We start from the raw sequence: 27,571 nt of genomic DNA on the forward strand, positions 1-27,571 counted from the left end.
CGTGGTACAAAGGACAAGGCAAAGGCAAGGTCAGACGTAGCAGAAGGTCAGGGCAGGCAGCAAGGTTCATAGTCAGGGGCAACGGCAGAAGGTCAGATACACAGGCTAGGGAATACACAAAGGAAGGGGAAGTGGGTTTTTATAATGTAGGGAGGGATTGGAACTGATTGGGCCTGGCACCAATTAATGGTGCACTGGCCCTTTAAATCTGAGAGACCCGGCGCGCGCGCGCCCTAGAGAGCGGGGCCGCGCGCCGGGACTGAGCAGAAGGACTGGGCCGGTGAGTGACACGGGATGCGTCCCGCGGGCGGGCACGTCCCGCCGCGGGGATCGCATCCCCGCCGAGGGACACAGAGCAGCGCTCCCGGTCAGCGAGTCTGACGGGGGCGCTGCAAGCAGGAATGTAATGCCGCGAGCGCTCGGCGTTACAGGTGCATAGTGTACCAGTGTATACTATACAGGAGCCGGGAATCCCTGCTCCTAAAGCCCCTATCTATAGATAGCTGTATATAGTGTATACAGAAGAGGTCCACTTGCCTCCCTTGCTCCTGTCCCGGCTGGGTTAGCGCTAGCTGTTTTTGGGGCTAACGCTAAGCCCTGGCTTAGTAATGGATTCTGTCTATTAGCTTTCACTACTAAGCCTGAAAATTCAATAAAAAAAAAAAAACACAACACATTGGAAATTTTTATTTATTTTAAAAAACACTCCTCCACAGCCTTCGTTAACCATTTTATTAAAATAAAAAAAAATCCAGTTCATTTGCCGTAATCCATCGAATCCGAATTGATTCAAATCTAGACATGCTGGGAGTTGTAGTTTAGCAACAGCTGGAGTCTCCCTGTCTGGGAAGACACTGACAGAAGGGTCTGTTCACATTATACAAAATGGAAAATGTGAACAGAGCCTTATACCCTTACCAGCCTGGCTCCCATCTGTATCTCTGCCTCCTAATGACGTCATCACTAGGGGGCGGAGCTACACAGACCCAACCAGGACTAGAGGGAAGTAAGCAGACTTTGTCACCAAAATATGCGGTGACTTCATCAGGGGTGAACAACCACTGGGGGTGGGGGGGTCTTTAGAGCAACATGAGGTGGTAACGATATAAATTCAGTGATATTGGCATAGAATAAGTGGATAGTATCGCTCCAACGTTTAAAGTTATTATGTGTCGCAAGACCTCACTATGTCCTACCCATAACCAATCCCCTCCTGAATCAGGGGTTCCGGATACGAAAATTCTGAGGGTCATCACCTGCGAACAAGGGAAGGAAACAAGGAGATAATTGTATCTCTTTGCAAATATCCATGTCCAACCATTTACAAGTATAGGAAAAGAGAAATACCTGTATCACATAATAACAATTCATTCATAAAGTTGCGGCATGAGCCGTAGGCAATGGTGACCGCATACCTATAAACAGGGAGAAAGCAATACAAGTCGGGGATCAGTGGCCGGACCATTTTCCAAGCGCCAGGCCCCCGATCTACCCTGTACTCACGATTACGTTGGAGGTATAGTGGCCTACTCCACCTTGCTGCAATGGCAGTCAAAGGAGCTTGAATATCCGGCCGCTTTATACAGCGAATCCGGGTGGCGTGTGATGTAATGCGCACGCTTCCGTAAACACCGTCGCCACAAGAGGGAGCGTCTCCGTCACCTAGGTAACCCAGCGGCCGGAGAGACACACGCAGCCGCACATGCGCCGGATGTTAGAAATAAACAGATGGTGTTTGCAAGGCTAGTATAAACATTACATACAAAAGGCCAGTAACAGTGTGTAAGGGTTCAAAAACGACAGTGTATCCCGGGAGGCCAACAGGCACTATAGAGGTGGAATACCGGTATAAACATATGTACTCAAAAGATGCATACTACGCCCTAAAGGTAAATTCCAATGGGGCTATATAAGATACAGCATTTTTAGAATAAATATGTGTTGGATGAAATGTAGGGGTAGAGTAACAACCCCATCATTTAAAGAGTGTATCAATTGGCCTATTAATTGTAGGATAAAGCAAAAATGTATTTGTTCAGTAGATGCGGGGTGCAACCCTGGTATTTTATAGGAAATGACCCTGACCTAATTATGTGATGATAATGGGGAGTTATCGGGGGAGCTGCCCTGCTAGACCCTGGACGTCCCTGCACTAGGCCCTATGCCTAGGTGGGGTGGCTGCACTAATAAGTGCGGTCCCACACAGGATCCTAGCCTGTTATATACTGGACATCCCTATTCTATTGGATGGGTCAAATTAGCTCCTGGTAGGTCCCACGACCCTCCCTAACTGCCTAGTGGCCGACCCCACTATGTGCAGGGTGCACCCCTATCATCTAACTGGAACTAATCCAGAAAACATGAAAAATTTAAAACTGTTCATTCAGTCCCCTTGGGGCCCAGCTGTCCAGATGGAGAGTAGGACAATCACATCTGGCTAGATAAATAACTGCCTTGGTATTGCAGTTTATAAAGTCCTTAATTTTAAAGGTTTGACCTGTAAGGGATTTATCACTGTCTTAGTTGTTGGCATGTGTTCACACGCTTTGCATCGGCCACATTTGTGGCTACCCTCTGGTTTAAGGCAATCAAGCCATGTGTTCCTCTCTTCTGTGGCAGGGCTCAAATGACTGTGTGTGAGGTAATCCCCTATATTCCGACCCCTACGGTATGTTATTTGGAGGTATGGACTGATGACCGATTTCAAGTCCTCATCCATCAATAAGATGGACCAATGTCTCTGAATGATGGATCTTATTTGTGGGGCCGCTCTATCAAAAGTGCCTATAACCCTAATAATGTGTGGTGTCTTATCTCTGTTCTGGGGTGTGAGCAGTCTCTCTCTCTGAGTAAGTAAAGCTGTCCTGTGAGCCTGATTTAATGTGTACTGTGGGTACCCTCGGGCCAGGAAGCGATGTTGTAATTCCCCTGCCTGTTTCTTGTATTCCTGGATCGTTGAGCAGTTCCTCCTGAGGCGGAGGTACTGACCCCTCGGGATCCCCCTTTTCAGGGGGGCCGGGTGGCAGCTATCCCACCTCAGGAGGCTATTGGTGGCTGCTGTAGTCTTCCTAAACACAGTGGTCCGCAGGTTCCCAGAGATGTCCTTAGAAATGAGAGAAAGGTAGAGAGTTTTCACTGAGTTCGAAAGTAAATTGGAGACCAATAATGTTAGTATTAAGATGTCTCACGAACTCAATGAAATCATTTTTAGTGCCGGACCAAAGGACCAGCACATCGTCTATATACCGAGACCAAAGTAATGTATATACCTCAAAACGCTCACAAACCCCGGAAAAGGTGATGATTGCCTCCCACCAGCCCAAGAGCAAATTGGCATATGTGGGGGCACACGGGCTCCCCATTGCCGTGCCCCAAAGCTGGTGGAAGAACCTGCCGTTGAAAAGAAAATAGTTTCTTGAGAGGATGTATTCCAGACATTTAAGTACAAATTTACTATGTTGTTGATATTGGTTACCACGGAAAGAGAGGTAATATTCAGTCGCAAAGAGGCCTGACTCGTGAGGTATTGAGGAGTATAGTACCTCCACGTCTATACTTCCGAGTAATGTCTGTGGTTCCACAGTAACCCCCTCCAATTTGCTGAGAAGGTCTGTGGTGTCTCTGGTATAGGATGGTAGAGATGTCACAAATCCCCTGAGTACCTTGTCAACATATGTACCCAGCCTGTGTGATAGGCTCCCTATACCAGAGACAATTGGTCTACCTTTCAATGGGGAGGTCCCCTTATGCACTTTGGGTAGTGCATAAAAGGTTGGGATAATAGGTGCTTTGGGAAACAGGAAGTCAAATTCTTCAGTACTGATTAAGACCTCCGTTTTTGCTGTGGAGAGCAAAACCAGGAGTTCCTCCCTGTAGTCCCTTGTCGGATTGTTTGGTAGAAATTCATACGTGTTTCTATCCAAAAGCAAAGATTCACACATTTTTATGTAATTTTGCCTGTCCATAACCCCCACATTCCCCCTCTTGTTTTATACTTCAAAAGCATTTTTAACCCCTTAACTCTTTTATGATTAAATTAAGTAATAGATTTTTTAAATTTATATATATATATATATATATATATATATATATATATATATATATATATATATATATATATATATATTAGGGATGCACCGATATATCGGCGGCCAATACATATCGGCCGAAAATAGCTATTTCGGCAAAATGCCGAAACAACAAAAAATGTGCCGATAATGACCCACCTCCCCTGCCCGCCCACAGCACAAGTTACAAACACTGCCAGTGGCAGAGGCACTCGTGGGGGGTGCAGGGGGGGCCGGCCGCAACATCTGGGGGGGGGGGGGGGGGGTTGCGCTCTCCGGGATATGAATACTTCTTTTTATGTGCCCGGGCCGGCTCCCGTGTGTGGCTGCAGGCGGGGGCCGGCCAGAGCATATAAAAACTAATATACTGTATACTAAAAACCAGGGGGCCTCCAGCTGTTGTGAAACTACAACTCCCAGCATACCCAGACCGGCAAAGTCTGTCCGGGCATGCTGGGAGTTGTAGTTTCACAACAGCTGGAGGCCCCCTGGTTTTTAGTATACAGTATATTAATTTTTATATGCTCTGTTCGGCCCCCGCCTGCAGCCACACACGGAAGCCGGCCCGGGCACATAAAAAGAAGTATTCCTAATCCTATCCCGGACATCCCTGTGTCCCGAAAAATCTTTTCGGGACATAAGGATGTCCTCCGGTCACTCACCATTCCCCGGCGTCCTCCTGCGATCCTCCTTCGGTCCCTCGCTTCTCCGCCTCTATGGTCGTATGCACGGGACGTCATAGAGACGAAGGAGGACCACAGGATCGTCGCGGGAGAACGCACGCTGGCCGGGGCCTGGTAAGTGACCGCGTCATCTTCTTCAGTGTTCCGGTCACCGCTCCTCCGGTTTCGGCACCTACTGCTATGGTCCATAGGCCATAGCAGTAGATGTGACCCCGGGCCGGAGGAGCGGTGACCAGAACACTGTGGGGGCAGCAGTACAGACATACAGCCTCCAGCCATACACTGTATATGGCTGGAAGCTGTATGTCTGTGGGGTGGGGGAACTGCTGACCTAATGTGGGGGGGAGCTGCCTACAAATGTGGGGGGAATTGCCTAATATTGTGGGGTGGGAGCTGCCTAATATTGTGGGGGGGGGGAGCTGCCTAATATTGTGGGGGGGGAGCTGCCTAATATTGTGGGGGGGGGAGCTGCCTAATATTGTGGGGGGGGGGAGCTGCCTAATATTGTGGGGGGGGGGGAGCTGCCTAATATTGTTGGGGGGAGCTGCCTGATATTGTGGGGGGGGGAGCTGCCTAATATTGTGGGGGGAGCTGCCTAATATTGTTGGGGGGGAGCTGCCTAATATTGTTGGGGGGGAGCTGCCTAAAATTGTTGGGGGGAGCTGCCTGATATTGTGGGGGGGAGCTGCCTAATATTGTGGGGGGGAGCTGCCTACAAATGTGGGGGGAGCTGCCTAATATTGTGGGGGGGAGCTGCCTAATATTGTGGGGGGGGGAGCTGCCTAATATTGTGGGGGGGGGGAGCTGCCTAATATTGTTGGGGATAGCTGACTGATATTGTGGAGGGGAGCTGCCTAATATTGTGGGGGGAGCTGCCTAATATTGTTGGGGGGAGCTGCCTAATATTGTTGGGGGGAGCTGCCTGATATTGTGGGGGGGAGCTGCCTAATATTGTGGGGGGGAGCTGCCTACAAATGTGGGGGGAGCTGCCTAATATTGGGGGGGAACAGCCTACTATTGTGGGGAACCTGCCTACTATTGTGGGGGAACTGCTGACCTAATGTGGGGGGGAGCTGCCTAATATTGTTGGGGGGAGCTGCCTAATATTGTGTGGGAACTGCCTACTGATTTTATGGGCCAGTTTGTGGAGGACCCAACAAGAAGTGATGCCTTGTTGGATCTGATCATTTCCAACAACGCAGAGCTGGTTGGTAATGTAACTGTGCAGGAAAACCTTGGTAATAGCGACCACAATATAGTTACTTTTGACTTAAAATGTGGAAAACAAAGACAGATGGGGAAGGCAAAAACATATAACTTTAAAAAGGCAAACTTCCCTGGGCTGAGGGCTGCACTACAGGACATAGACTGGGGGAGGTGTTCTCAAATATTGATACAGAAGGTAAATGGGACATCTTTAAATCAACTCTAAATAACTATACAGCTAAATATATACCAAAGGGGAACAAATATAAACGATTAAAACTAAATCCTACATGGCTGACAAATAATGTTAAAAGAGCAATAAACAACAAAAAAATAGCCTTCAAAAAATTCAAATCTGATGGGTCAGCTATAACATTTAAACAGTAGAAAGAGCTTAATAAAATCTGTAAAAATGTAATAAAAACAGCAAAAATTCTAAATAAGAGACAGGTGGCCAAAGAAAGCAAAACTAATCCTAAATATTTTTTTAGATATATAAATGCAAAAAAACCAAGGACAGAGCATGTAGGACCCCTTAATAATGATAATGGGGAGGTTGTCACGGGCGATCAAGAGAAGGCGGAGCTACTGAATGGGTTCTTTAGTTCTGTATACACTATGGAAAAAGGAGCTGACATTGGCCAGGTCAGTGCTGGTAACACATCATGTAATGTACTGAACTGGCTTAATGTAGAGATGGTCCAAGGTAAGTTAAGTAATATAAATGTAAGCAAATCTCCAGGGCCAGATGGATTGCACCCAAGGGTTCTTAGAGAACTAAGTTCAGTAATAGCTGTACCCCTGTTCATGATATTTAGAGATTCACTGGTGTCTGGTATTGTGCCAAGGGACTGGCGCAAGGCGAATGTGGTGCCAATCTTCAAAAAGGGCTCTAGGTCTTCCCCAGGAAACTATAGACCGGTAAGTTTAACGTGCATTGTGGGTAAATTGTTTGAAGGACTTATAAGGGATTACATACAGGAATACATAGGGGATAATAGTATTATAAGTGATAACCAGCATGGGTTTACTAAGGATAGAAGTTGTCAAACCAATCTAATTTGCTTTTATGAAGAGGTGAGTAGAAGCCTTGACAGAGGAATGGCTGTGGATACAGTGTTTCTGGATTTTGCTAAAGCATTTGATACTGTCCCTCATAGACGTCTGACAGGTAAGTTAAGGTCTTTGGGTTTGGAAATTTTAGTTTGTAACTGGATTGAACACTGGCTCATGGATCGTACCCAGAGAGTGGTGGTCAATAATTCGTACTCTGATTGGTCCCCGGTAATTAGTGGTGTACCCCAAGGTTCAGTACTGGGCCCGCTGTTGTTTAATTTATTTATCAATGATATAGAGGATGGTATTAACAGCTCTGTTTCTATCTTTGCAGATGACACCAAGCTTTGTAGCACGGTACAGTCTATAGAGGATGTGCATAAGTTACAAGATGACTTGGATAGACTAAGTGTCTGGGCATCCACTTGGCAAATGAGGTTCCATGTGGATAAATTTAAAGTTATGCATCTGGGTACTAATAACCTGCATGCATCGTATGTCTTAGGGGGGATTAAACTGGCAGAGTCACTGGTAGAGAAGGATCTGGGTGTACTTGTAGATCACAGACTACAGAATAGCATGCAATGTCAGGCTGCTGCTTCCAAAGCCGGCAGGATATTGTCATGTATCAAAAGAGGCATGGACTCAAGGGACAGGGACATAATACTCCCCCTTTATAAAGCATTGGTACGGCCTCACCTGGAATATGCTGTTCAGTTTTGGTCGCCTGTACATAAAAGGGACACTGTGAAGCTGGAAAGGGTGCAGAGACGCGCGACTAAACTAATATGGGGCATGGATCATCTTAGCTATGAGGAGCGATTAAAGGAGTTACAATTGTTTAGTCTTGAGAAGAGACGTTTAAGGGGGGGATATGATAAACGTATATAAGTATATTAATGGCCCATACAAAAAATATGGAGAAAAACTGTTCCAGGTTAAACACCCCCAAAGGACGAGGGGGCACTCCCTCCGTCTGGAGAAGAAAAAGTTTAGTCTCAAGGGGCGACACGCCTTCTTTACCCTGAGAACTATGAACTTATGGAACAGTCTACCTCAGGAACTGGTCACAGCAGGAAAAATGAACAGCTTTAAAACAGGATTAGATACATTCCTGGAACAAAATAACATTAATGCTTATGAAGAAATATAAAATCCCATCCCTTCCCCAATATCGCGCCACACCCCTACCCCTTAATTCCCTGGTTGAACTTGATGGACATATGTCTTTTTTCGACCGTACTAACTATGGAACTACTATTGTTGGGGGGAGCTGCCTACTATTGTGGGGAACCTGCCTACTATTGTGGGGGAAATGCTGACCTAATGTGGGGGAGCTGCCTACTATTGTGAGGAACCTGCCTACTATTGTGGGGGAACTGCTGACCTAACGTGGGGGGGAGCTGCCTAAAAATGTGGGGGGAGCTGCCTAATATTGTTGGGGGGAGCTGCCTAATATTGTATGGGAACTGCCTACTATTGTTGGGGGGAGCTGCCTACTATTGTGGGGAACCTGCCTACTATTGTGGGGGAAATGCTGACCTAATTTGGGAACCTGTCTACTGTTGTGGGGGAGCTACCTACTATTGTTGGGGAGCTGCCTACTATTGTGGGGAAACTGCCTACTATTGTGGGGGAGATGCCTACTATTGTGGGGGAGCTGCCTACTATTGTGGGGGAGCTGCCTACTAATGTGGGGGAACTCCCGACCTAATGTGGGGGAGCTGGCAATCTAATGTGGGGGAATCTAATCTAATCTAATGAGCGGAGCGCTGCATTTTACCAGAAGACGGGGAGAAGTCATTTTCGGCATCGGTTTCGGCCGGATATTTTTTTTTATTTCGGTTTCGTTCCGGTTCTGAAATTTCCATTTCGGTGCACCTCTAATATATATATATATATATATATATATATATATATATATATATATATATATATATATTTTTTTTTTTTTTTTTTTTTTACTTTTGGGTTGTTAACCCATTAACAATCATGTATGCAAAGTTACATCCTTGTGCAGAGTAACTTTATTTATTTGGTTTAATTTTTATTTTTCCAGTGCGACACTTTTTATTCCCGTGCGACAGAATTTAATAATTTAAAAACCGAAGCATGCGACAGATTAGTAAATCACAAGGAAAAAAAAGACGAGTACACTGAAAAAAAACACCTAACCGACACTCCAGTCTTTGTAAATGAGGGCCAATGACTTTAATTGTTAGGGTAGGGTAACACACAGCATATCCGCAGCGTATTTGATGCTGCAAATGTGCTGCTGGCAGTCACAGAGCGACTTGCTGCGGCCAGGTAGCTCTGGGTATCAGCTCATGACTGCCGGTAGAAAATCTGCTGCTACAAGTGGACACACGGCACTCTGTGACTGCCAACAACTTATCCACAGCTTCAAATATGTTGTGGATGCACTGCGCGTGACCCTACCCTTAAACAGAAAATGTAACAAGTGCAGATGAAATATGGACAATATATATATATATATATATATATATATATATATATATATATGCAGAACAAAACCTGAAGAAATTGTACAAATTAATAAACTGTATTACAAATCCATATACCTGTCTCCTTCACCCCAGAATATCAGGTTCTTCCCATTGATGCCATTTTTAACCTACAAATAAGCGGCTATCCCAAATAGTATGCATAAAACAAGTGAATTGACAAAATAATCTTCTATTATAATTACAATTCATTACATGATAGGGATAAAAGGAACTAAATCAAAAAATCCAGAGGAGGAAGGAACATGATACAGCCACCAAAAGTAAAGTACACAGTGTACATAAAGATATGTCGATACAGGCAGGTAGTGTGGGTGACACATTATAATGATACTTACCTACCTTACATAGTTACATAGTTAGTACGTTTGAAAAAAGGCATACGTCCATCAAGTTCAACCAGGGAACTGAAGGGTAGGGTGTGGCGCGATATTGGGGAAGGGATGGGATTTTATATTTCTTCATAAGCATTCATGTTATTTTGTTCCAGGAATGTATCTAACCCTGTTTTAAAGCTGTTAATTTTTCCTGCTGTGACCAGTTCCTGAGGTAGACTGTTCCATAAGTTCACAGTTCTTATGGTAAAGAAGGCGTGTCGCGCCTTGAGACTAAACCTTTTGTTCTCCAGATGGAGGGAGTGCCCCCTCGTCCTTTGGGGGGGGTTTAACCTGGAACAGTTTTTTTCCATATTTTTTGTATGGGCCATTAATATACTTATATACATTTATCATATCCCTCCTTAAACGTCTCTTCTCAAGACTAAACAATTATAACCCCTTTAATCGCTCCTCATAGCTAAGATGTTACATGCCCCATATTAGTTTAGTCGCGCATCTCTGCACCCTTTCAAGCTCCACAGTGTCCCTTTTATGGACTGGTGCCCAAAACTGAACAACATATTCCAGGTGAGGCCGTACCAATGCTTTATAAAGGGGGAGTATTATGTCCCTGTCCCTCGAGTCCATGCCTCTTTTTATACAGGACAATATCCTGCCGGCCTTGGAAGCAGCAGCCTTACATTGCATGCTACATGGAACAAAAGAAGCGAGACAGGAGACGAGCCGGGACGAGCTGGTTTCATGCGATATACGCACTTCCTCTAGCCGGAATTCATGCTATTCTGTAGTCTGTGATCTACAAGTACACCCAGATCCTTCTCTATCAGTGACTCTGCCAGTTTAATCCCCCCTAAGACATAAGACGCATGCATGTTATTAGTACCCAGATGCACAACTTTGCATTTATCCACATTGAACCTCATTTGCCAAGTGAATGCCCAGACACTTAGTCTATCCAAGTCATCTTGTAACCTATACACATCCTCTATAGTCTGTACCGTGCTACAAAGCTTGGTGTCATCTGCAAAGATATAAACAGAGCTGTTAATGCCATCCTCTATATCATTGATAAATAAATTAAACAACAGTGGGCCCAGTACTGAACCTTGGGGTACACCACTAATAACCGGGGACCAATCAGAGTACGAATCATTGACCACCACTCTCTGGGTATGATCCATGAGCCAGTGTTCAATCCAGTTACAAACTAAAGTTTCCAAACCCAAAGACCTTAACTTACCTGTCAGACGTCTATGAGGGACAGTATCAAACGCTTTAGCAAAATCCAGAAACACTATATCCCCAGCCATTCCTCTGTGAAGGCTTCTGCTCACATCTTCATAAAAGCAAATTAGATTGGTTTAACAACTTATATCCTTAGTAAACCCATGCTGGCTATCACTTATAATACAATTATCCCCTATGTATTCCTGTATGTAATCCTTTATAAGTCCTTCAAACAATTTACCCACAATGCACGTTAAACTTACCGGTCTATAGTTTCCTGGGGAAGACCTAGAGCCCTTTTTGAAGATTGGCACCACATTCGCCTTGCGCCAGTCCCTTGGCACAATACCAGACACCAGTGAATCTCTAAATATCATGAACAGGGGTACAGCTATTACTGAACTTAGTTCTCTAAGAACCCTTGGGTGCAATCCATCTGGCCCTGGAGATTTGCTTACATTTATATTACGTAACTTACCATGTACCATTTCTACCTTAAGCCAGTTCAGTACATTACATGATGTGTTACCAGCATTGACCTGTCCAATGTCAGCTTCTTCTTCCTTAGTATATACAGAACTAAAGAACCCATTCAGTAGCTCTGCTTTCTCTTTATCGCCTGTGACAACCTCCCCATTATCATTATTTAGGGGTCCTACATGCTCTGTCCTTGATTTTTTTGCATTTATATATCTAAAAAAATATTTAGGATTAGTTTTGCTTTCTTTGGCCACCTGTCTCTTATTTAGAATTTTTGCTGTTTTTAGTACATTTTTACAGATTTTATTAAGCTCCTTGTACTGTTTAAATGTTATAGCTACCCCATAAATGACCCCATTATAAAAACTGCTCCCCTCAAAGTATTCAAATTGACATTCAGTAAGTGTGTTAACCCTTTAGGTGTTTCACAGGAATCACAGTAATGTGAAGGAGAAAATTCAAAATCTTCATTTTTTTGTTCTTGTAGACCCAGTTTTTTTTTAATTTTTACAAGGGGTAAAGGGAGAGAAATCTTCCTAAAATTTGTAACCCAATTTCTCTTGAGTAAGGAAATACCTCATATGTGTATGTCAAGTGCTCTGTGGGTGCACTAGGGGGCCCAGAAGGGAAGGAGCGACAATGGGATTTTGGAGAATGAGTTTTTCTAAAATGGTTTTTGGGGGGCATGTCACATTTAGGAAGCCCCTATGGTTCCAGAACAGCAAAAAAAATCACATGGCATACTATTTTGGAAACTACACCCCTCAAGGAACATAACAAGGGGTACAGTGAGCATTAACACCCCACAGGTATTTGACGACTTTTTGTTCAAGTCGGATGTGTAAATGAAAAAAAAAATTTCACTAAAATGCTGGTTTTTCCCCAAAGTTTACATTTTTACAAGGGGTAATAGGATAAAATGCCCCCCAAAATATGTAACCCCATTTCTTCTGAGTATGGAAATACCCCATGTTTGGACATCAAGTGCTCTGCTGGCGCACTACAATGCTCAGAAGAGAAGGAGCGCCATTGGGCTTTTGGAGAGAGAATTTGGTTGGAATAGAAGTCGGGGGCCATGTGCGTTTACAAAGCCCCCCGTGGTGCCAGAACAGTGGGCCCCCCACATGTGACCCCATTTTGGAAACTACACCCCTCACAGAATTTAATAAGGGGTGCAGTGAGCATTTACACCCCATAGGGTATTTCACTACTCAGGAGAAATTGCGTTACACATTTTCCTTTTACCTCTTGTGAAAATAAAAAGCATGGGGTAACACCAGCATGTTAGTGTTACATTTTTTCCACTAACAGCCTGGTGTAGACCCCAACTTTTCCTTTTCATAAGGGGTAAAAGGAGAAAAAAGCCCTCTAAAATTTGTAACGCAATTGCTACTGAGTACGGAAAATACCCTATATGTGGCCCTAAACTATTTCCTTGAAATACGACAGGGCTCCGAAGTGAGTTAACGCCATGCGCATTTGAGGACAAAATTAGGGATTGCATAGGGGTGGACATAAGGGTATTCTACGCCAGTGATTCCCAAACAGGGTGCCTCCAGCTGTTGCTAAACTCCCAGCATGCCTGGACAGTCAGTGGCTGTCCGAAAATACTGGGAGTTGTGGCTTCGCAACAGCTGGAGGCTCTGTTTTGGAAACACTGCCATACGATACGTTTTTCATTTTTATTGGGGGGGAGGGCAGTGTAAGGGGATGTATATGTAGTGTTTTAACCTTTTATTATGAGTAAGTGCAGTGTAGTGTTTTTAGGGTACATTCACACAGGCGGGTTTACAATGAGTTTCCCGCTAGGAGTTTGCCCTGCAGGTGGAAAACTTGTCGCAGCTCAAATTTGAAGCAGGAAACTCACTGTAAACCCGCCCGTGTAAATGTACCCTGTACATTCACATGGGGGGGGGGGGGAAACCTCCAGCTGTTGCAAAACTACAACTCCCAGACTGTGCATGCTGGGAGTTGTAGTTTTGCAACAGCTGGAGGCACACTGGTCGGAAACCTTCAGATAAGTTATATTACCTAACTCAGAATGTTCCAACCAGTGTGCCTCCAGCTGTTGCAAAACTACAACTCCCAGCATGTACTGATCGCCAAAGGGCATGCTGGGAGATGTAGTTATACAACAGCCGGAGGTACGCAACTACATCTCCCAGCATGGCGAGACAGCCATTTTCTGTTCGTGCATCCTGGAAGTTGTAGTTTTGCAAGATTTAGAGGACCACGGTTTAGTAACCACCGCACAGTGATCTCCAAACTGTAGCCCTCCAGCTGTTGCAAAACTACAAATCCCAGCATGCCCGTACAGCAGTTTGCTGTCTGGGCATGCTGGGATTTGTAGTTTTGCAACATCTGGAGGGCTACAGTTGAGAGACCACTGTATAGTAGTCTCCAAACTGTAGCCCTCCAGATGTTGCAAGGCAACTCACCGGCTTCCGTAGGATCACTACACGCCGCACCAGGGGGGAGAGAGGATCAGCGCTATTGGACCTCCACCACCGCCGCCGCAGGTCACAGGACAGTTCCCCCATTCTGCCCTCATTACCGTGGGTGGGCAGAACGGGGGAACTGAACTTTAACCCCCCCACCCCGGATCTGCCATTGGTTGGTCGCTTCTGACCCACCAATAGCAGGGATAGGAGGGGTGGCACCCCTGCCACCTAACTCCTATCCCTTCAGGGGGACCAGGGGTGTCTTGGACACCCCGATCCCCCTTGTTTTCCGGGTCACCGGGTCACTGGAGACCCGGATGACCCGGAATCAACGCAGATCGCCTGTCTGAATTGACTGGCGATTTGCGGTGATTGCCGACATGGGGGGGGGGGGGTCTCTGGACCCCCCTGGGCGATATGCCGGGATGGCTGCTGTTAGATAACAGCAGCCGTCCTAGCCCGATCACCCTGTCCGGTGACGTGGCGATCCCGGAACACTGCGCCGTAAATGTACAGCGCTGTGCGCTAAGATGCTCTAAGTAGCACTGTTAAAAGATTAATTCAGAAATTTAAACCGAAGATTATGGATAGCTAGGGCTTCCTACCATAACAACATTTTTATTCCCAGACCCAGCTGCAGTATCAGTAAACCATATATTGCCTGAATGACACAGCCTGGTGTTGGCTGAAGAATGAGGAGACCATTGAAATGTATGATTTTTTTAAATTTAAATTTAAGATTTTGAAATTTAAATTAATGATTTTGAAATTGAACTTTTAACTCCCAGGTCTTAGTGTCCTGGACCCCGGTGTGTGGGTAAAAAAGGCCAAATTTAACAAGCCCCCACAGGGCTCATGTGGCCGTGAGATGTAGGTGCAACGTCTCCATTGCCTTGACCAGCCATTGTTTCCAACGCTTTTCGCCAAGGCAAACCATGTGAAGAACAGCGTGACACCGCCATGCCCTGCACACATGGTATGCTGAAGGGCCACTGAGACTTGTCTGGGCAGTGGAGGGTGAGGACATGGTGGAGGATGAGGAGGCGGAATCGCACACTGTCACAGGACCAACGGGTTGACAGAGTGGATCAAAATGCAGCATGAGTACACAAGAGGGGTTCACAACCCTAAAATTAAAAGGTGAATGTTGAAATCTCTATTGAAGATGCATGTTAGGTAGTGCTACCATCCAAAAATTTAAGGTCCAAACAAAGAAGCATCAGTAAACCAAGTAGTTCCTGAAAGACACAGGAAAAGGCATCAGCAGTACACAAGAGGATTTCATGACCCCTAAGATTGAAATATCAATGTTGAATTATCAATTAAGCATGTATGTAAGCTAGTGCTAAACATCCAAAAATGTAAGGCCCAAGCCCTGAAGCATCATAAAGCCAAGTAGTTCCTGAAAGACACAGAAGCAGACATCAGCAGTACCCATGAGGGTTTCATAACCCCTTACATTCTATTAAGCATGTATTTAGCTAATGCTAAACATCCAAAAATTTAAGGCCCAAGCCCAGAAGCATCAATAAGCCAAGTAATGAACAACTTAAAGCCTACTGGAACTGAGGAACTTAAAAATGGTAAATCTACCACCTGGGATAGTCAGCCAATTCCAACAGCCGGTGGTCAGTATCCACAGTTCCCTGTTTCTGCTAGTCATTGGCAATATTCCTTTTATTACTGGTCTGGTATCAACATGGCAATAATTCTGGAAGAGTAACTCAAGGATAGCCACATATTTCCTACAATACACAGTCAATATATAGACCATATATTGGCTGAATGACACAGCCTGGAGGTGGCTCAAGCATGAGGAGACCATATAGTGTCTGAATGGCACAGCCTGGAGTTGGCGGCAGATGAGGAGACAATAGGGCCTCACAATCTCTCAAAATAAAAGATGAATTTTGAAATTTCCATTGAAGATGTCTGGTACCTAGTGCTACCATAAACATATATAGGTAATGTCTTATAGGTAATGTCATCACTAAACCATGTAGTTGCTGAATGACACAGATAAGAGCAGTCTGCAGCAGGAGTGCACAAGATGGTTTCATAACTCCTAAGATTGAAAGATCAATGTTGAAATCTCAGTTCAGCCTGTATGTAAGCTAGTGCTAACATCCTACAATATAAGGCCCAAGCCCAGCAGCATCACTAAGCCGAGTAGTTCCTGAAACACACAGCCTGTTGCAGGCATCAGCATGAGTTTTCAAGAGGGCTTCACAACCCCTAACATTATGTTAATGTTGAAATCTGTATAGAAGATGTATGTTAGCTAGTGCTAACACATTGAAAAATTTTAGGCACAGGCCCAGCATCTTCACTAAACCATATAGTTGCTGAAACACTAAGCCTGGAGTAGGCATCATAATGTGTTTACAAGAGGGCTTCACAACCCCTAACATTAAAATGTTAATGTTGAAATCTGTGTACAAGATGTATGTTAGGTATTGCTTACCTCAACAAATTTTAGTCACAGGCCCAGCAGCATCACTAAACCATATAGTTGCTGAAACACACAGCCTAGAGTAGGCAGCAGGATGCATACATAAGAGGGATTCACAACACCTAACATTAAAAGATCAATGTTGAAATCTCGATTGAGCATGTATGTTTGCTAGTGTTTACATAAAAAAAATTGTAATATCGAAGACAGTCCCAGCAGCATCAGAAATCAATATATTGGCAGAATAACACAGCCTGGAGTTGGGAAAGCATAAGGAGCCCATATAGTGTCTGAATGGCACAGCCTGGAGTTGGCCGAAGCATGAGGAAACCATATAGTGGCTGAATGGCACAGCCTGGATTGGCAGAAGCATAAGGAGACAAAATAGTGGCTGAATGAAACAGCCTGGAGGTGGCAAAAGCAGCATCAGGAGTCCTGAAAGTGACCACGTGACAGAGTCGTGCAGTCGGTGGCAATACCAGTACCCGGTGATGAAGGTGGCTGGAATGTTTTTAACTGGGGAGCAGTTCCTTAAATCTGTTTGGCACTATCCATATTTGTAAAGTGTTGGTGTAGCACCATGGTCAATCTACTTTGTAGGCATCTAGCATTGGTGGGTGGAAATCCTGGCTGATCTATGCCTGATTCATCTTCACAAAGGTCAGTCTCTCCACATTTTTCGTGGACAGACGAGTTCTCCTTGGGGTGACTATTGCCCCGCCGCATGCCACACTACTGGCCGGGCAGGACAGCTTTTCCAGGGCAAACGCTGCTACTTGCGGCCAGAAATCAGGTTTGGCTGCCCAGAAGTCCAGCAGATCTACAAGGTGCGTTGGCATGGGAATGTCAAGGTATGCCACCACCTGCTGGTTCAGGTCCTGCTCCATGTCTACCTGCTGCTGATGAGTTGCTTCACTATGCGGGTGAAGAAAGGTACTCATCAGTGACTGTAGACTCAGGCTGCTGCTGATGAAGCTGGTACTGCTCCTGCCACCCCACCCCTCCCCAGCAGCCAATGCAGTGGAAGGTGAGCGCAGAGGGCCCCCGAGTAAGACCTGCTAGTGGATGGACGATGGCGCTGATAGGCATCAGCCAACTGACTACGAAGGATCTCTCTGTAGTAGGTCAGTTCGTCCTCGCTCTTAGTGGGTGTAAAAAAAAGCACCCATTTAGTGCCGGTAGCGATGGTCCAATAAGGTGGAGACCCAGAAGTCATCCCGCTGCCAAATGGTGACAATTCGGCTGTCACTACGCAAGCAAGTGAGCATGCATCGTGCCATTTGTGCAAGTGACTCGGAGGGACTCCCTGCCTCTATCTCCACTGCATACTGCCACGGTGTGTCTGGGTCCTTGTCTCGCCTATCTCATAACCCTCTAGTTCCTCTAGTTCATCATGCTCCTCCTCTTCTGTCAGATGACTAGAAACACCGCCCACCTCATCATTTCTAAACTGTGCTCCACTGTGCCCCTCATCCTCCTCCTCCTCCAGTTCAGCCCCCACAGGTATCATGTGGCCGTGAGATGTAGGCGCAACATCTCCATTGCCCTGACCAGCCATCGTTTCCAAAACTTGTTGTAGGATATGAAGCAGTGGAATGACGTTGTTAATCCCATAATCCTGGCGATTATATTTACGTATAATGTGGCTTCCTCAAATGGCCTGAGCAAACGGCAGGTTTCACGTATGAGCTGCCACTGGTTCACATTGAAGTTACACATGAGATTACCCCTATCCACTTGGATCATCAAGAAATCGTGATGGCTTTTCTCTGTTTGTACAGTTGGTCCAACATATGCAGGGTTGACTTCCAACGTGTGGAAACGTCACAAATCAGACTATGTTGGGGGATACCATTCTCACGCTGCAGCTCAAGGAGGGTGTGCTTTGTGGTGTACAAGTGGCTGAAGTGCATGCAAAGTTTCCTTCCCATTCATTGGATGTCTTGCAAATGGGGGGAACACTTCAGGAACTGCTTGACAACCAGATTTAACAAGTGTGCCATGCAGGGTGCATGGGTCACCCTTCCTTTTTGCAGCGCGGCCACGATGTTCTTCCCGTTGCCGGTCACCATGGTTCCCATTTCCAGTTTTCGTGGAGTAAGCCATTCTACGATTTCTTTACAAATGACTTTCAGCAGATCATCCCCTGTGTGACTCTTTTTGCCAAGGCAAACCATGTGAAGAACAGCCTGACACCGCCGTGCCCTGTACACATGGTATGCTGAAAGGCCACTGAGACTTTTCTGAGCAGTGGAGGCTGAGGACACGGTGGATGAGGAGGAGGTGGAGTCGCACACTGTCACAGGACCAACGGGCTGACAGCGTGGAGGAGGAAGCGGAGTGACCTGTCCAAGTTGGGATTGTGGCTGTGCAGGAACCACATTCACCCAGTGAGCTGTAAAGGACATGTATTGTCCCTGACCGTAGTTAGAGCTCCAGACGTTGGCGCTGCTGTGCACTTTGGTACACACCGACAGGCTCAAGGACTGGCCCACCTTCTCTTCCACAAAATTGTGCAGGGCTGGTACTGCCTTCTTCGCAAAGAAATTACGGCTTGGTACTCTCCACCTCGGCACAAGCCATCAGTTCTCAAGCACAGTCCACCACTTTAAAAGGGAGGGACTGCAGCACCAGCAACTTAGACAGGAGCACATTCAGCTTCTGCGCCATTGGATGAGTGGGTGCATACTGTTGTCTCTTGGACATGGCTTTGCGGATGGATTGTTGGCGGAATGGCTGACTAAAAGTGGGAGAAGCAGGAGCATCTGGAGCGACAGAAGGAGGGTATGAAACACAGCTCCCTTCGGCTGAGGTGGTGGAGCCTTGGCTGTCTGAAGGAGGGAGCGGCTGGCCACTGGGTGATGCAGAAGGCTGGACCACTAAATTGGAGCCACGGTTCTCCCAGGACACTTTATGGTGGCGAAGCATGTGTTGACGCTGGGCCGTGGTGCCAACATTGGGACCCTGGCTATGTGAACCTCCTTCGAATGCTTAATGAAAAACTGCCACACTGCCGAGTTGCTGATTTTCTCACCAACAGTCCCCACTAATTGACTGCAGGAACTAATTAATCTCCAAGAACCCCTGTTCCACTACCTCCTGGAAAGGTAGGCTGCCGCCAAGCAGGTGGTCTCCCCCAGGTACGTTTGGCTCCAGAATTTCCACTTCTGCCACCACACTGACTGACAACCATGCTACCCCCTTGCTGGTTCAGCTACTGCCTCACGGGCAACCTGCAACTCTCTTCTCCTGATGATGAAGCCCCTTCTGCACCAGTCTCCCAATTGCGATCGGCTTCATTATCATCGAGTTGTGTCTGAACGTCACTGATGTCCTCCTCAGGTTCCTCAACAGTGTCTGCTTTAGGACCCTGAACCCTGGCAACACCGCCTCCCCCGTCACTCTCCTCATCACTACTTGCCCGCCTAGCAGAGGAAACGGCCCATGTCTCCTCCCCTTCTTGGCTGGGCAGTAGTTGCTGACTGTCCTCTATTAGATCGTCCTCAGTGAATAGTGGAGCTAAACCCACAGCATAAGATACTTCTGTAGGAGAGGGAACAACATAGGACAAAGGCAATGGGAGGATAGGGACTGCTCCCGGGCCATGCCAACTGAGGGTTGTGTCTGAGGAACCCAACGACTGTTGACTGGGGTGTCAGATGTCACTTGTGATGAAGTGGATGACCGTGTTAACCAATCAACGATGGCAGATGGGTTGCTGGTCGAGACACGACCGCTAGCTGATAACGGGAGCTCAGGCCTCTTGCTGCGACGCCTGCTGACTAGTGTTGCTCGCGAATATTCGCAATTCGAATATTATTCGCGAATATCGCATATTCGCGAATTTCGCGAATATAGCGCTATATATTCGTAATTACGAATATTCGTTTATTTATTTATTTTTTTTCTTCACAGTACACATCACAGTGATCACCCCTCTCTGCTTCCAGCTTGTGTGGTGTAAAGAAGGCTCTAATACTACTGTGTGAGACTGCCGGACGAAAATCCGCATATGCGAAAATTAGCATATGCTAATTTTCGCGTATGCGAATTTTCGCGTATGCTAATTTTGTATATGCTAATTTTCGCATATGTTAATTTTTGCATACGTGAATGTTCGCATATGCGAAAATAAAACGAGGATGTTACGAATATGCGAATATTCGCGAATATATGACGAATATTCGCCCATATATTCGCGAATATTCGCGAATTCGAATATGGCCTATGCCGCTCAACACTACTGCTGCCCCTAGTTTTCTGTGACCTCTGCCTGAAGGATTTAGGCCTCTGCCACTCCTCTGTGCATGGAGAAAATGTAGAAAAATGCTGCGGTGGCGCTTCCAAGGAATTCACCCAAAGTCGTGGGTATAGGTATAAAGTAAATAATTTATTTTTACAGCATAAAGAAATCAAAGAAAATAAATAAATAAAGCAGACGCGTTTTCAATTGCAGGTGGTTGCTGTGTGGCCAGGTGACAGGTGTGGGAATTTAAATACACAAAAATGGCTCCAAACCAGGTGAGCTGGTGACGTCATGTGGGATGGATGCCGGGGCCAGGTGTGGACTAGGCAAGAGAGACCTACATAGTACAAGCAGAAACAGACTGTTCCTCCTCCCCGCCACCCACCCCTACCCCCGCGCACCTACCATCAAGGTGCGCCCCCCCCCCCCCCCCGACATCCTGCTGCTCCCCCAGCTCCCCAACCGGTGGTAACCTTAACTACCATGGAACCCAGCGGAGCAACTCCGACAACACCCGCCCCTCGCCCGGTGGTACCTCTGACTACCGTGGCACCCTGCAGAGCTACCCCAGCCACCCACGCTCCTCGCCCAGCGGTACCCTCAACTACAGCGGCACACAGCGGAGCAACCACCCAAACCCCGGCCACAGCCCCCACAGCGGAGAAACCCACCCGTACTCCCGCAAAGACTGTCGACCCCCCAACCATCCCACCTGAACTCCTTGAATTCATCGAAAGACAGCACAAGAAGGAAAGCGACCAACCCAGCATTACTCCACCTCGGCTACCTTCCGGTCGCTTCGACTCATCAGCCAACGAGTCCTCCTCATCCTTCGATGACTCTCTCATCACGGTGCACGGCAGCATCACACCTCCACTCACCCAGCAATCACCACCCCTACAGTCTGCTTCCAGAGACAACACCTCTTTTTTCACCCCCACAGCCAGCTTCCCACACTCTCCCTCCGACTTCCACAAACACGAAGCGACTGACCTAGAGGACTCCCCCTCTGCTAACACCTCCCTGGTCGAGTCTTTTTTAGTCCTTCCCCCGGCCCTGAACCGCAACACCACGCCGCTTCAGGTGGAGGCCATGCAGGCGGGGATCATCACCGATAACCTAGAGCAAGTATCACTAGCCCCGACGCTAATACCCAGAACACAAAAAAAAAAAGAAAGAGAGGATGCAGAGGAGGAAAAATAAAGAAAGAAGCAACATTTCCAATAAAAGACTTTGAACCACCACCTACATCCTCCACCCACCTGGACACAGTGAAAATCTTCAACCTGTCCTGCAAAACTCTCACCAAACACTTTGAGAGTGTCCTCCAGAAAGGTCTGTCTTTTTGCCCATCAGCCAGACCAGATGACTACACCCTGTTCCTGGACCTCAATGCATACATCAGGAAATTAACCCTCAAAAGACATTTCAACGTACCCAGCCACTACGCCAAGGAGACACCTGCAGCTACACAGACGCCGGTTCCTGCCACATTGATGGTTCCTCCACCGCATCACAGTGGACTCAAACCCAAGTCCCATTTCTAAACCAGGGACACCACAGACTTCATTAACTCTATCCTTTATGTAAGGTGGAAAAATCCCTACAGCCTCTTGACTATGGACATTACTTCCTGTACACCATCATTGACCACAACCTGGGCATTGCTGCAGTATCGCATTTCCTTCAAAGTGATCCTACTATGCCATCACTCCAGCGCCAATTCATCCTGGACAGCATCCTCTTCATCCTGCAGAACAATACGTTCCAATTCAATGGCAGCATTTACCACCAGTGCTGCGGCACAGCCATGGGTAGCCGATTCGCACAAAGCCTCGCTAACCTCTTTATAGGTCATTTTGAAGAGACTGTACTGTACAAACATGAACTGTTCAAAAATTGCATACTGTACAAAAGATACATAGACGACATCTTCATCATCTGGGATATCTCCAAGGAAAACCTTAACAACTTCCTGACTTTCCTAAATGAAAATTCCTGGAACATCCAATTCCCCTCTAACCACTCAGAGGAATCCATCGATAACGAATGTTATCGTCTACCACACCGAGGACAATCGGGTCAAAACCAAGACCTATTTCAAGTCAGTGGATGGGAACAGCTACCTCAACTATGACAGCTGCCATTTCAGAAAGTGGACACAGAACATCCCCTTGGTCAGTACAAAAGAATTAGAAGAAACTGCACCGAACATTCAGACTTCGAGAACCAAAGTAAAATCCTGGACCAGCGCTTCACATCCAAAGGCTATCCTACCTCACTCATCAACCAAAGCAAGCTCAAGGCAAGCAAATTCTCACAAAAAGAGTGCTTGAAACCCAAAGTCACCAACAATGACTGACCTGAGCAAACCCACTCCTTCAATTTCATCAAACTCATCAAAAGGATCATCACTGACCATTGGAAAACTCTCCTGCTGGACCCCTTCCTCAAAGACATTCTGCCACCTAGACTAAACATCACCTCCAGAAAAAAAAGGTCCCTCAAAAACATGCTGGCACCCAGCAAACTCAAAGCACCATAGAAGCAAACCACCTTGCTGGACACCCCACCTGTCACCGGTTCATACAAGTGCAACAAACCTCTCTGCAAATGCTGCAACAACATTGCTAACAAATGCACAAAATTCACCTGCAGGGTGACAAACATCACTTACCCCATCAGGAGTTTCATTAACTGCAGCACCTCCGACGTGATCTACCTCCACGAGTGCCCCTGTGGTCTTCAGTACGTCGGGCGCACCATCCAACCACTAAATCAATGCATTAACAAGCACAGATATAATGTCACCAAGGGGTACCAACTCCACAGTGTCTCCAGACATGCAGCGGAAAAGCACAGCAGCAATTTCAGGTGCCGCACCATCACACCTATTGAACACATCTCCGCTGACACTGCCCACCGCTTCGCAGTACTGAGAAAACGGGAACATTTCTGGATCTTCACCCTTAAAACTTTGACACCCTCGGGTTTGAATGAATACATCGAAAATGTTACCTAATCCACCCCTCCACCTACTGCTGCCGGAATGCAAGTCCACCCACCTCACCGATGCCAGCTAAAGACAAGCTGATGGGTCCCGATGACATCGTGACAGCCGTAGCAGATTCCTCCTCACTGCGGGACAAGACGACACCAAGCCGCCGCAGAAGCCACCTGTTTCTCTCCCCTCCCCTTTCTCTCTCTCTCTCTCTCTATCTCTCCTTTTCTTTACAGGTCTCACAGCCCTTACATGAAAAATTCCAAGCGATATCCGGACCCCGATGACCACCAGATCGGATGACAGCCCGACCGGACAAAGTTCAAGCCTGATACCGGCACCCTGACAGCGCTCAAAGACCTCCTTCTTCATGATTGGTCGCCAAAACACCTCCTTCTTCACGATTGGTCGCCGCCTGGACCAGCTCAGCAGCGATTGGTCGTACTCTTCAAAAAAGAATTGCCGCCGATGCCTCTAGGAATCTCCCGGAGAGGATATACACGTCTCATCTCCGATTGGCCACCGCCCGGATGACCCTAGCAGCGATTGGCTGACATTTTTTAAAGACACTTTACCGCCACCAGTGGCAGCAACCTGGAATCCGGACTTATACATCCCCCCTCTGATTGGCTCACTCGATATCACGGACAGCCTATCAGAATCTAGCCCACTATCCCCATGCCCATCTTTGGCCGACATCTCCACACAGACTTTCGCCCATGACAGCGTAACTATACTCAGCACGATCCTGATTGGTCGCCTTTACACTATCCCACAGCAAGCGACCAATCAGCCTTAAGAGGCTCGCTTCCATTCATACACCTGCCGCGGCAACCCAGCACAGCGATGACAGCCTCCGCCTACTGCCTCCTGATTGGTCCCACGGACACCGGCAGCTCTCTGATTGGTCGCTACTATGGACATTTCTCGCAGTTCTATTTGAACTTCTAAATACTCCTGTAAAAGACTATACCTATGCATTTTTTTCATGTTTTACGTGGTTTTCATGCTCTTTTATTGAAAATGTTGTACTATGTAGGTCTCTGTTGCCCAGTCCACACCTGGCCCCAGCATCCATCACACATGACGTCACCAGCTCACCTGGTTTGGCGCCATTTTTGTGTATTTAAATTCCCACACGTGTCACCTGGCCACACAGCAACCACCTGCCATTGAAAAAGGGAACTGTGACTCCTGAAACGCGTCTGCTTTATTTATTTATTTTCTTTGATTTCTTTATGCTGTAAAAATAAATTATTTACTTTATACCTATACCCACGACTTTGGGTGAATTCCTTGGAAGCGCCACCGCAGCATTTTTTCTACATTTTCTGCATTCTACATACGGATCAACCTCTGGGCTCCATCCTCACGCTGCAGACCTGCATACCAAGCTAACATCACCGGCAAGGGACACGCTACCCTCCACCTGGGTACCCACCTACACCGGCTAGAGACCTACACTGCACCCGGCACTACCTCCGCTATATACTACTCCTCTGTGCATGTCCTGGCACTTCTCTGCCTTATATACTTAGTACGTATATCACTACTCTTAAAACAGTATTTGTCTAGAACAGCAGCAGGTGATTACTTTTGCTTGGACTTTCACAGTATGTAGGCCCTGGACAGATTAAGAGGTACACTACTTAGATGGTACACTACTTAGATGTACGTATGCATGCGTATTGATGAGGGCAGAAAAATGCGCTACAATATGCCCAAAAACTCAGTATTTTTGTAAACACCAGCCAGTGAGTACTGTTGCTTGGACTTTCACAGTATGTTGGTCCTTGACAGATTAACAGGTACAAAATAGTAGACTGCTTTGATGTAGGTATGTGGTATTCACGTATGAGGGTAGAAAAATACACAACAGTGCAGCCCCACAGTGCAGCACCACAAAAAAAAAGAAAAATCTGTATTAAACCCAAAATTGCACTCTGTCACAGAGTATTAAGAATGGTGGGAACTGCTGCTGGTTATTATACCGTCTACAGAATAGTATAAGCAGCAGATGATTTCTTGTGGGAAAAATACATAGAATTGCGCTGAAAAATCACTCCTGCCTCCTCTGATATGGTTCATGAAGTTAAGGCAGCTTGTTGATATGTATGAGGCAACAAAAAGCTATGTGCCCCTCTCTGATAAAATGATGAATAACGTGGGCTGGCAGAAATATCCTTCTCCGTGACAACAAGCAAAGCACTGCACTTCTCTCTGTCCACAATGCTCATGTGACTAGCAGTTGGCAGTGGTACGCTGCGTTATGTCTGTGTAACACACCGAGGTCACGCAGTCCCTCCTATCCCTCTACAGTGTATGGCATGAAATGAGATGCAAAATGCCTGCAGATTATATAGGGCTGTGACATCACAGGGGTCAATGAATGCTGATAGGCTGCATCTCGCATGTGATTCAGGGTCACCACGCCTACACAGCATCCCATGTACTGACATGTGGATCCTCCATTTTAGGTGTCCCGGAGCCTAGAACACTGTTAAATGGAGTTTAATGAAGCGATTCGTGCGATAGAATCGCGGCGATATTCACATTCATTGCAAATTGAATAAATCATGAAAATCATAATTAATTTGGGTTCATCTGCTTCGATTCGCTCATCTCTAGTTGCACTAGCACTCATAGATATTTCTCTAACATTTATTTGCATATTTTTCCATTTATGATCATGTGCCTAAATTGATGTATTTTAGTGTCTGCTGGATCAAATATTCGAGTTATGTTTTCCCATGAACTGTTACATTTAACTCTTGTGTGTCTTGTTTCTCCTCCCTTCTTCGGATTATTAATTATTTTTTTGTGCATAATACTTAATATGTGTTAACTAATTATTTGTAGGCTAAATAATCTTGATATTGCAGCATTGCAGTACATGGTTGTGGTCTGTTTTTTTTATCTGTTTAACCCCTTAAGGACTTAGCCCTTTTTCACCTTAATGACTCGGCCATTTTTTGCAATTCTGACCACTGTCACTTTAAACATTAATAACTCTGGAATGCTTTTAGTTATCATTCTGATTCCGAGATTGTTTTTTCGTGACATATTCTACTTTAACATAGTGGTAAATTTTTGTGGTAACCTGCATTCTTTCTTGGTGAAAAATCCCAAAATTTGATGAAAAAATTGAAAATTTTGCATTTTTCTAAGTTTGAAGCTCTCTGCTTGTAAGGAAAATGGATATTCAAAATAATTTTTTTTGGTTCACATATACAATATGTCTACCTTATGTTTGCATCATAAAATTTATGAGTTTTTACTTTTGGAAGACATCAGAGGGCTTCAAAGTTCAGCAGCAATTTTCACATTTTTCACAACATTTTCAAACTCACTATTTTTCATTGACCAGTTTAGGTTTGAAGTGTATTTGAAGGGTCTTCATATTAGAAATACCCCATAAATGACCCCATTATAAAAACTGCACCCCCCCCCAAAGTATTCAAAATGACATTCAGTTAGCGTTTTAACCCTTTAGGTGTTTCACAGGAATAGCAGCAAAGTGAAGGAGAAAATTCACAATTTTCATTTTTTATACTCGCATGTTCTTGTAGACCCAATTTTTGAATTTTTGCAAGGGGTAAAAAGGAGAAAATTTTTACTTGTATTTGAAACCCAATTTTTCTCGAGTAAGCACATATCTCATATGTCTATGTAAAGTGTTCGGCGGGCGCAGTAGAGGGCTCAGAAGGGAAGGAGCGACAATGGGTTTTTGGGGGGCATGTCACCTTTAGGAAGCCCCTATGGTGCCAGAACAGCAAAAAAAAAACACATGGCATACCATTTTGGAAACTAGACCCCTCGGGGAACATAACAAGGGGTAAAGTGAACCTT

General features: G+C 45.9%; 1 protein-coding gene across 8 annotated transcripts in view; it reads right to left on the minus strand.

Annotated features, from left to right (window-relative positions):
• TMEM25 (transmembrane protein 25) overlaps positions 1-27,571 on the minus strand; it is a 216,472-nt gene that overhangs the window by 92,190 nt on the left and 96,711 nt on the right. Inside the window, exons 3-4 of one of the 8 annotated variants that reach the window (XM_056544133.1) lie at positions 1,348-1,415; positions 1,197-1,256 (exon numbers count right to left, since the gene is read on the minus strand). The exons of 6 other annotated variants lie outside the window; for them this stretch is intronic. In XM_056544133.1, coding sequence (XP_056400108.1) covers positions 1,197-1,200 — 4 coding nt within the window. In that variant the 5' untranslated portion in view covers positions 1,201-1,256; positions 1,348-1,415. The remainder of the gene's footprint in view (positions 1-1,196; positions 1,257-1,347; positions 1,416-27,571) is intronic. One more of the 8 variants, XM_056544134.1, reaches the window with a different exon arrangement.

Source organism: Hyla sarda, chromosome 10, assembly GCF_029499605.1.
Source record: "Hyla sarda isolate aHylSar1 chromosome 10, aHylSar1.hap1, whole genome shotgun sequence".
NCBI lineage: Eukaryota > Metazoa > Chordata > Amphibia > Anura > Hylidae > Hyla > Hyla sarda.